Source organism: Prinia subflava, chromosome 17 (genome assembly GCF_021018805.1).
Source record: "Prinia subflava isolate CZ2003 ecotype Zambia chromosome 17, Cam_Psub_1.2, whole genome shotgun sequence".
NCBI classification, from domain to species: domain Eukaryota; kingdom Metazoa; phylum Chordata; class Aves; order Passeriformes; family Cisticolidae; genus Prinia; species Prinia subflava.
Window position 1 is genome coordinate 14436884 of NC_086263.1, and position 10995 is coordinate 14447878.

The following is a 10995-nucleotide window of genomic DNA, read 5'->3' on the forward strand; positions in this document are numbered from 1 at the left end:
TTCCCTTTTAGGGAGGTGTTGTCGTTCTCCTGGGATTTGCAGTCAGACACAAGAGGTTACATGCCCAAAACTGAACAGGAAAATGACTCAGCAATTAGTCACTGCATTGAAACATTTTTTTTTCTCTTCTACCTTTGAGTCTAGCAGAGCTTGGATGATTTAGGCCTTAAAAACATCCTGGCACCAACGAATAAACCCCTTCAGCAGCAGAAAGACAAATGAATCTATTGATACAACTGAGTTTATTCAGCCTAAAGGAGCTTAGAGGGGGATGCATTTCACAGGACCATTTTTGGAAGGTGCACTAATTTCAATTTCTCATTTGCAACACACTATATATATATATATATACATATACATATCACTACATAGAAACTGGGTTTGCAAAGTTTTAACTGCAGGGAAACTGCTGCAGCTCAAAACTTTCTGTGTCATTAATTGTATAAAAATGTGTACAAAAGGCAGCTATAAAAATACTTTGTTACAGGCAGAGAGTCTGACCCCTAAAAACATTGAATGTTATCAATAACATCAATTTCCACAACACTTCAGCCTCGCTGAGAGGAGCAGGCTTGGCCGTTTCCCCAGATCCTCCTGGGCTGGTGTTTTTCCTGATGACTGAGTGGAAGCAGCTCCTCCTTTCCCAGGAAAGGCCCCAGGAGCTGTGAGCAGGCCCTGGGGGGCTCAGCAGCCCCTCAGAAGCTGTGCAGCCCCTGAGCCCCGGGCCCCTGCGCAGGGGGGACGTCGTAGCCCAGCTTGTGCAGGTCTTTGGTCATCACGTTGAAGGAAACGGTCACAAAGCCCTGGGATCGCACCCTGGTCACTGCACGGACACAAATCCATTAAAAAAGGGTTTGGGATGAGCTGTGGGGATCTGTTGTTGGCACCCAGGAGCTGGCAGGACTCACCTTCCCGTCCTTCCCCCTGTGCCACCACCTTGGGGTCGGTGAACTCCGGGCGCCTCCCCGTGAACCAGCTGGGAGGAGAAAATACATGAATAAATACAGAATATATAAATACAGAATAAATGAACTGGGAACTGAGCAGCAGAGACACTGCCAGGAGGGCTCTGAACTCTCTTCATTGATCTACTGCAATCACAGGTAAGTTTTGTTAATATTTTTGTTAAGATTTTGTTAAATCCAGGTTTTTTTTTCTGGGCTAGAAGCATTTTTCTGTGGCAAAGATATTGCTGAAAAATTCCTCTTGATCACCCAGAGAACCAGAGAGGCTTGGAGACCTTGGATTTCTTTAAAAAAAGTGCAGTGGGAATTGTTTTCTCATGGGTTTGCTCTTCCTGTGGCTCTCCTTCCAAAACAGCCCCAAGGAGATCCAGGCAGTAATTTAGTGCAGTTAGCAGGTAATTAATATGCCTGTTATATTAGATATTAATATATTTATATTAATATATTAATGCAATTAATATTGTTGTTAATATGTTTATGGAAGACCCAGGCAGCTGAAAATGTGATTTTTATGGACAGAACACAGAACTGGTTATGGCACAGAACAGCTGCACCACAGAGTGCCTGAAAGTGCCTTTGTGGGTAAGGAGAGCAGAGAAATTCACTCCTTAATGAATTAAAGTCGTTAATTATTACCTTGTGAGCTGCTGCAGCCTGGAGGTGGACTCTGGGACAAACATAGCAATGGTTCTTTTGTGCCTGGAACAAAGAGGAGAGCCCCAGAAGCTCAGGAAGGAATAAAAAGCAGATTTTTACATTTATGAAGGGACAGAATTCCTGCCACATCAGGTCCCTTCCCTTCACACAGAAGGGCTTTGTTTGCACAGGAATCTGCCCCCATTCCCAGAGCTGGGAATGAGAATTTACTGTGTGAGTAACTGAGCTTCCCACCTGGGCTTCTTACAGGCTGCTCTGGGCTTTACAGGATTACCAAAATTTATATTATATTATATCTGATGATGAAACAGCTCAGCTAGAAAAATCTTTGTGGTGACCTGACAGGGCACCACGAGGAGATTTTTGGGAGCTTTTTTTGTTTTATCTTCTGAAACAACTGCCCAAGGATCAGTTTGAGCCCTGCAGGTGAGGCTGGCACTCACCTGCCCGGCACGAAGGGCACGTGGACAGCTCCGTAACCCCTGACCACGTCATGGCCAAAGAAATCAGGCCCGTAGACACTGAGCACAATCTGTGGCCCTGCAGGGACACGGGGGTCAGAGGGGGTCAGGGGGGTTTGGTGGCCCTGCAGGGACACGGGGTCAGGGGGGTTTGGTGGCCCTGCAGGGACACGGGGTCAGGGGGGTTTGGTGGCCCTGCAGGGACACGGGGGTCAGAGGGGGTTTGGTGGCCCTGCAGGGATGTGGGGGTCAGGAGGGTTTGGTGGCCCTGCAGGGACACGGGGGTCAGGAGGGTTTGGTGGCCCTGCAGGGACACGGGGTCAGGAGGGTTTGGTGGCCCTGCAGGGACATGGGGGTCAGAGGGGCTTTGGTGGCCCTGCAGGGATGTGGGGGTTAGGGGGGTTTGGTGGCCCTGCAGGGACACGGGGGTCAGGAGGGTTTGGTGGCCCTGCAGGGACATGGGGGTCAGAGGGGGTTTGGTGGCCCTGCAGGGATGTGGGGGTCAGGGGGGGTTTGGTGGCCCTGCAGGGACACGGGGGTCAGAGGGGGTCAGAGGGGGTTTGGTGGCCCTGCAGGGACACAGGGTCAGGGGGGTTTGGTGGCCCTGCAGGGACATGGGGTCAGTGGGGTTTGGTGGCCCTGCAGGGACACAGGGTCAGGGGGGTTTGGTGGCCCTGCAGGGACACAGGGTCAGGAGGGTTTGGTGGCCCTGCAGGGACACAGGGTCAGGGGGGGTTTGGTGGCCCTGCAGGGACACGGGGGTCAGAGAAGGGTTGGTGGCCCTGCAGGGATGTGGGGGTCAGGATGGTTTGGTGGCCCTGCAGGGACACAGGGTCAGGGGGGGTTTGGTGGCACTGCAGGGACATGGGGTCAGAGGGGGTTTGGTGGCCCTGCAGGGACATCGGGGTCAGAGGGGGTTTGGTGGCCCTGCAGGGACATGGGGGTCAGGGGGGGCTGGTGGCCCTGCAGGGACATGGGGGTCAGGGGGGTTTGGTGGCCCTGCAGGGACATGGGGGTCAGGGGGGGCTGGTGGCCCTGCAGGGACACAGGGGTCAGGGGGGGCTGGTGGCCCTGCAGGGACATGGGGGTCAGGGGGGCTTTGGTGGCCCTGCAGGGACATGGGGGTCAGGGGGGGCTGGTGGCCCTGCAGGGACATGGGGGTCAGGGGGGCTTTGGTGGCCCTGCAGGGACATGGGGGTCAGGGGGGGCTGGTGGCCCTGCAGGGACACAGGGGTCAGGGGGGTTTGGTGGCCCTGCAGGGACATGGGGGTCAGGGGGGGTTTGGTGGCCCTGCAGGGACATGGGGGTCAGGGGGGGTTTGGTGGCCCTGCAGGGACATGGGGGTCAGGGGGGGTTTGGTGGCCCTGCAGGGACATGGGGGTCAGGGGGGGTTTGGTGGCCCTGCAGGGACATGGGGGTCAGGGGGGGTTTGGTGGCCCTGCAGGGACATGGGGGTCAGGGGGGGTTTGGTGGCCCTGCAGGGACATGGGGGTCAGGGGGGTTTGGTGGCCCTGCAGGGACATGGGGGTCAGGGGGGGTTTGGTGGCCCCGCAGGGACACGGGGTCAGGGGGGGTTTGGCACCAGGGCCGGGCCCCCTCAGCACTCACAGCCGAAAGGGTTGGTGCTCTTGAAGGTGATGTCGATGGGGAAGTTCCACACCAGCGTGGTGGGAGAGACGCTGCTCTTGGAGGTGATCTGGGAGATTCCCTCCTCCAGGCCCTGCAGGGAATGAGGGGTGAGCCCGGGGGGGCTGGAGGGGAGGGTGGGGACAGGGGACACAGGGTGGGGACAGGGGACAGAGGGTGGGGACAGGGGACACAGGGTGGGGACAGGGGCTGTACCGCCGTGGGGACCCAGTCCTGGCCGTAGACGAAGGAGAACTTGCAGTAGAGGTCATCAAATCCCGGGAACTGCAGAGAGGAGAGAGAGACGGTTCATTGGGAATTCACCGGGAATTTCTGGGGGTGAGGATCTGCCCGAGTCAGGGCGCTGAGGGCAGCCTGTGCCAGGTTTGGGGGCTGAGGCTGGGATGGGTTTGGGGGCTGAGGCTGGGATGGGTTAAAAGGCTGAGCTGGATGAGGCCGGGCTGAGTTTGGGGGTGCTAAGACAGGGGTGGGTTAAGGGGATGAAGCCAGGCAGGGTTACGGGGGCGCTGAGGGTGTGCAGGGTTGAGGGGGATGAGGATGAGTTGGGGGCTGAGGCCGGCCACGCTCGGGGCGGGGACAGATTCTCATCCCGCGCGGGCGGACGCAGCACCGAGACCGGGCCAGAGCGATCCCCCCGTCCCTCCGCGTTGTCCCGGTGTGTTTCCCGTGCTGTCCCCGGCCCTCCCGCACCTCCCCGCTCTCGATCTCGCCGCTCACGGCCAGCAGGAACACGCTGGGCGCCGCCATGGCGGGCACGCCGGTTGCCGTGGCGACGGACGGGGCGGCGCAGCGGACAAACTTCCCCGGCGCCGCGCTTCGCTTCTCTTCGCAGCGCTTCCCATCCACAAAACCACCCCCAAATCGCCCCCAAATCACCCCCAAATCGCCCCCAAATCACCCCAAAACTCGGCCACCCCACCCCGGCACCTCCGTCACCCCTCGCACGGGTGTCCCCGGGCGGATCCTACCCGCTCCCCTCAGCCGCTGAGCCCGCCCCGCGCTGCCCCGTTATCCTCGCACCGCCACGTGCCCGGAACTTTATTTATTATCATTATTATTTAACATCAGCCTAAGGCAACCCCAAACCTGCACCCAGGGGATGGGCACGGACCAGACCGCAGGGGCAGCGCTGTGCGGGGTTGTTGGGGTTCGGACAGGGAATCGCGGGATGCGCTGGGATCATCCCTGCCCAGGAAATTCCCGATCCTGCCCTCCCGGCCGCTAGATGCTGCTGCTGGAGCGGCTCCGGCTGCCGGGCCAGAGGTGTTGGAAAAGGGCGATAAAATGTGGATTTTGTGCTCTGCGGAGGGCCGGCCCCAGCGGGGAGGGCAGCGCCGATCCGCGCCCTCAGCACCCATATGTGGATATGGGTGTGTATTTATATATATATTACTATATACTAAATACACACTCATGTATGGATATGGGTGTGTATTTATATATATATTATTATATGCTAAATACACACCATGTATGGATATGGATGTGTATTTATATATATATTACTATATACTAAATACACACCATGTATGGATATGGGTGTGTATTTATGTATATATTACTATATACTAAATTCACACCCACATGTGGGTATGGGTGTGTATTTATATATATATTACTATATACTAAATACACACTCATGTATGGATATGGCTGTGTATTTATATATATATTACTATATACTAAATTCACACCCACATGTGGGTATGGGTGTGTATTTATATTTATTACTATATACTAAATACACACCCATGTATGGATATGGGTGTGTATTTATGTATATATTACTATATACTAAATTCACACCCATATGTGGATATGGGTGTGTATTTATATATATATTACTATATGCCAAAACCTTAAACTCTTAAGTTTTCCACATGGTGGAAACATATAGAATAGAATAGAATAGAATAGAATAGAATAGAATAGAATAGAATAGAATAGAATAGAATAGAATAGAATAGAATAGAATAGAATAGAATAGAATAGAATAGAATAGAATAGAGAGTTTATTATTATTATTTTATTATTTTTATAGACTTATTTTTATTTTATTAAATATTTATTATATGAATATAATATAATGTAATATAATGTAATATAATAGAAATTGTCTTTTTATATATAATAAATATATTTAATATATTTAATATAAAAGTAATTTTAATAACTATAAGAAGCAAGATGGAGGTTTTAGGACACAGGCTAAGTCTTCCTTTTTCGCCTCCTTCTTCACAGGTTTGGGTGGTGTTTTGTAATTGGGGAGAAAAGTCTGTGTTGTGGACCACAGGTGGTTGGCTATTGGGTTAAAAGTACAAACAATTTAGGTGTTATTTCATAATTGGACAGTTTGTGCTTAAAAAGCCTTGTAGAGAGATAGAGACAGAGCCATTTTCACTTTGTTAGCTGGAACTCCCAGCTTGTGAGACTGCACCATAGACAAGAATTAATAAACATCTGAGTCCGGACACGAAATCCGTCTCTCGTGCGATTAATCCCGGCTCAAACAGAAAAAGGAAGATAAAATGCCACAAGTTCTGGGCTGCTGCTGCTGCTGGCCCGTGGGACTGTGATTGTGCTGCTGCTCACACAAGGAAATTTGCTGCCCACGCTCTCGCCAGCGCCATGGAGACTCCCCAGGCTGCTGTGCTCCATCCCTTCTCCTCCTGTCACATCCCAGGCCACACTCCCCTCTCCATCAGGAATTTTGGGGGTGTTTGATCGCTGCCAGAGCCTCTGGGAAGGGTGGGATGGGTGAAGGAAGCCCTTCCCCAGCTCAGTGCTTGTGCTCTCTGTAAATTCCTATTTCAACTCGGTTTTTCAGGCCAAACAAATTTGGCCAGGAGGAGAATGGGACAGGAGAGCAGGAGGGACGGGAGGGAATGCCTGAAATGTTATCCTTTCTGCACAGCCCTTCAGAAATGCTTCAGGGAAAAGAATTCATTTGAACTGAAAATCACCGGGGGTGGGGGGGAGGTAGAGCAGCTCTGGAGCAGCTGTCTGGAGCAGCTAGAGAGGCTGTTTAATTAACACTGCACTCGGCTACCAGCTACCTTGGAGCCAATTTCAGGACATTTTTGTTGCCTGGCAGGTGATGTACAGCTGCTGGAGGAGCTCTCCCAGCACTAGGAGACCTTCCCCATGGCACAGAGACTGCAGGGGGGTTATTCAGCAGCCGTGAGTCATCTGTACCTGCATCTGGAAGGACTCTGTCCCCTCCCAGCCATAACAAGACCTTTTATTCTTCCCTTCTTTGCACGCCAGCCTTGCTTTAATTAGCTGTATTTTTAAATCTTGGTGAGCAGAGTGAAATCCCAAGCAAGGAAGTGGTTTTATCCTGCTGGAAAAGTTAATTAATGCTCCATCAGAGAGTTTGACTTCCATGCATGGTGGAGGTTTGTGGGTGGTGGTGACACCGTGGGTGTTATTTAGCGATGCTGCTGCTTCTCCTGGCCGTTTAAAACATTCTCCTTCTCTCCAGGACTTGTCCCCATCCTGTGATTTGTGATGGGATTCACGGGAAGCCTCCCTGGGGTGTTTGGAGCCACAGTCATCCTCACAGGGGGGAAGGACACGCTTGTCACCTCCTCCAGGCTGGATCCCAGCTCCCGGAGAGCCATTCCCATTCCCAGTGTCCCGAAAGCGCTGGCTCTGTGCTGGGTCATGTCAAACAGATGAGGGAATTATGTTTGCTTCATTCCCAGGATGAGCCAGGGGCTGGGAAAATCCAAACTGCTGGGAGTTCTGTCTGGGGGCTTCTGAATCAAACCCAGGCACCGTGACCTGGCTCGGGGTCCAGGGGCTCCGAGGGATGCTGGAGAGTTGTGGTGAGCCCTTTTCCCAGGTTTCTTCTGGAATTGCCTCTGGATGAGCCCCAGGGAGAGCAGGCAGGGGCTCTCCCCATCCTGGGCAGCCAGCGGGGGATACCTGCGGGATTTATCTCCTGCTCCTCAGCTCTGGGCTTGTCTGCAATTGCAGGAGGAGCAGCAGATCCCTGGAAAAGTGAGTGGAAGGGAGAGGGAGCAGGGGCAGCTCCTCTGCCTCCATTCCCTGCCCAAACCCCGGGGCTGATCCAGGGAAGGTGGGATCAAACACCAGCGCAGTGCCACGGCACAGAAGTTTATTTCGAATCTCAAATATTTATGATCGACACCTGCTAAACGGCCAGTGAAACGCATTTGATGGTGTCATTAATCTGCGATAAAGCGTTTGTGTTTTCAGGGTTGTTTGCACAGCCTTGACTCATCCCTGCCTGCCAGGAGGCTGCAGGGAGCTTCCCTGCCCTTTGTCTTCCCTGCCTTTTGCTCCTGCTGCTCAAATCAAGCAGGGAAGGGGTGGGAGCTCACAGCAGCACACAGAGGGGATATTCCTGCTGTAATTCCTGCTGTAATTCCTGCTGAATAGATTTACCTGGAGACTGGGTGGGGTGGGAAGGCACCTGGGTGAAGCCAGGTGGGTTTTGTGTTATGGGGCTGAAGCCCAGAGAGGTTTGTGTTGGAAAGGACCTTAAAGCTCATCCCATTCCAGCCCCTGCCATGGGCAAGGACACCTTCCACTATCCCAGCTTGCTGTCCAACCTGTCCTTGGACACTTCCAGGGATGATCCCTGTGTCCATGTGGCCGCCAGCCCCATGCCAGGGGCCCTGCTGGGTATGGATGCTGTCACTGAAAGGAGCCAAGGAGCTGTGAAGTGCCTCGTCTTCCCTGAAGAATTAATTTGTATCAGAACTCATTATCATTGGTGAGATTTCTTTTGGTTAATGAGCAAAATTAATTAATGAGACAGAATAAATTGACATGGAGGCAGGGAGGGGAGAGGGTGAGGAAGACCTGGTGAGCTGGTGCCCAGCAGGAGAGTTGGGTTTGATAAGGACATAAGGAATAAAAGCAGGGAGAAGAGAGGAGGATAAACAAGCTCCTTCTCCTGCCAGGCATGGAGCCCTCCTGCCTGTTGTCCAGTGGTGACTGCATTTTTTGGGAATAACTCAAGTGGGAACGCTGTTTTCCATGCATCCAACAGACCCTGCAGCCGTGGCCACGGGCCCTCAGCAGCTTGTGCCTCCACGTGGGGCAAAGCAGAATCCGAATAAGCTGCTCCAGGGGACTTCAATCAAATATTCAAATCATTAATCTGGTTCTTCCCCGCAGTGTGACTTAATGAGGGTCATTGGCGTTTTCTCCCTTTCATGGTGAACAGGTTTATTTTTCACTGGACACCCCAACATCCACAGCTGGAACAAACCAACACTGACCTGAGAGTGAGGGACACGAGTGACGGGTCCTGGCAGGAGGAGCAGCCGGAGCTGGGTGTGAATGCCAGGGAATCATGGAATTACAGAATATCCTGAGCTGGAAGGGACCCACAGTGCCAAAATCCAGGGGGTGCATCAGTGCCACTGCACATCCCTCACCCCAAGCAGCCCCTCAGCACCGTCCCAGCCTCCACAGAGGGGCTGAGCCCATGGAAAGGGCTCTAAACCAGCCTCTGGCAGCAGCATCGTGCTGGAAGAGGATGGAGCACCCACCTGGTGTGAGCTGGAGTTATTCCAGGGGCTCAGCGGGGCTCCAGCAGAGAGACACGAGCTGCTCAAAACCCAAAGAGCCACAGAGATTTCAGCTCCTGTGGCTCTATCAGGGTGTGCTAAAATTCCTAATTAAGCCCCCTTGTCTGGAGGATGAGGTGGCCCCAGCCATTAAAACCCAGCCACGGCTTGAAAACTTAATAGGGGAAATTTAATGGATGAAGTCAATTGAATTATTCATCCCCAGAAAGCTTGTACAAATATCAAATGCTTATTAGCATTCATGCAACCTGTATGATCTCACAGCTCTGACAGATTAAGGTTGGGGCTAATTGCACCCAGGATGGCGTCAGATTTGGTGGTTGGTATTTTTTAAAGCTTTTTTTTTTTTTTTCTCCTCCCCAGCATGACAAAGAGAATTTCAGATCGATGCCATCTGAGATTTACCCTTGAAGCAGAGCCCCTGTGATGGTTTCCTTCCTCAGCATGGTGGTTTTTAATCCCTGTCTGATTCCTGCTCCTCGGAGGGTGCTGAGGTGGCTCTGGGCCAGCCCAGATGGACACAGCGCCCATCCCTGCGGGCTGTGGGTTTGCTGGAATGGAGAGTGGTGAGGCAGAGTCTGGCTGATAAATGGACAGGACTGAATGGCCATTAAAAATGCAAAATAGGAATCGATCCAATTAAATAATCATGACTTGCTTTTACCCCGTGCTTTTCACTTCCGATCTTAAGCAAGGCTTGCAGACAGCCCGGGGGGAAATTGCTTAATGCTGCAGAGATTTAATCAACAAAATTAACACTGGCTGATGTTAAATAGTTTCTCTGGTCGTTGCCAGGTTTGGGGATGCAGCTGGGGGGGGTTTGCACCTGCAAGTCCAGGTGAGTGTCCCCAAAAGAGGCGTCAGGGAACAATCCATGGTCACTCTCTGCTCTTGGAAAATTCAGTCAGGGCTTGGATCTCCCCACGCTGCCAGGATGTTCCTGCAGGCTCATGGCTGGGGTTGTTTTGGGTCCTGCTGAGCTTTGAGGGGTTTGGGGAGGGCTTTGGGAAGGGTGGCAGGCTGAGCAGAGCCAGAACAGGGAGCAAATATCCCAACACATTCCCAACACTGCCATGGCCTCAAGCCCTTCTGAGTTGTTCTACACCCCCTTCTCCATCACCACCATCAGCCACAACCCCGTGGTGAGAGGATTTTCCCCCTGAAGGGAATTCAGGCCTTTTCCAGCAAAGCTAAACAACCCCAGCAGTAAATGACAACCTGAGCGTCCCCTTGCACCGAGGGACACCCCAGAGCATCCCCCGCACCTCCAGGCAGGACAAGCCTGGAGCAGAAGGATTCACCTCCCCTCCTTAAACTGCAGCGAAAGGAGTTTGCCATCCTCCCCAAAGCGCTGTTAATCACGGATTTTTGTGGCTCTTTTCTGGAATTCCTCGCTATCCCGCCGAGACAGAGTCATTATTTACAATAATTCTAAGTGACTCTTAATTACCGCGGCGCAGGTGCTCCTCGGGAAGCAGCCGGATCAACACATGGAGACTCCTGGGTGAGGTGAGGGATCCTCTGAGCTCAGGGGGGAGGTGGGAGAAGCCTCCAACTCCAGCAGGGATGGTTCACACCTTGGGAGGGGGCTGCAGCTTGGAGAGGTTGAGCAAAGAGGGAATTTTCAGGGAATGCCGAGCTCTGGGAGCGGCAGGGACACGTGGGCTCCCCCCGCTGCGGCACAAAGGGAGGCCACGC

General features: G+C 52.8%; 1 protein-coding gene across 2 annotated transcripts; it reads right to left on the reverse strand.

The window, feature by feature from the left end:
* Positions 1-225: 225 nt before the first annotated feature.
* B9D1 (B9 domain containing 1) lies at positions 226-4561 on the reverse strand. Of its 2 annotated transcripts, none has more exons than XM_063414087.1 (7): positions 4421-4561; positions 3926-3994; positions 3692-3803; positions 2066-2162; positions 1602-1691; positions 909-976; positions 226-823 (listed from the first exon to the last, which is right to left on the reverse strand). In XM_063414087.1, exons 1-7 carry the CDS (start codon positions 4475-4477, stop codon positions 696-698), a joined length of 621 nt encoding a protein of 206 aa, XP_063270157.1. In that variant the 5' UTR covers positions 4478-4561; the 3' UTR covers positions 226-695. The 2 variants fall into 2 exon arrangements, with proteins under 2 accessions (XP_063270157.1, XP_063270158.1); XM_063414088.1 differs by having other exon boundaries at positions 1602-1664; positions 4421-4549.
* Positions 4562-10995: the final 6434 nt, after the last annotated feature.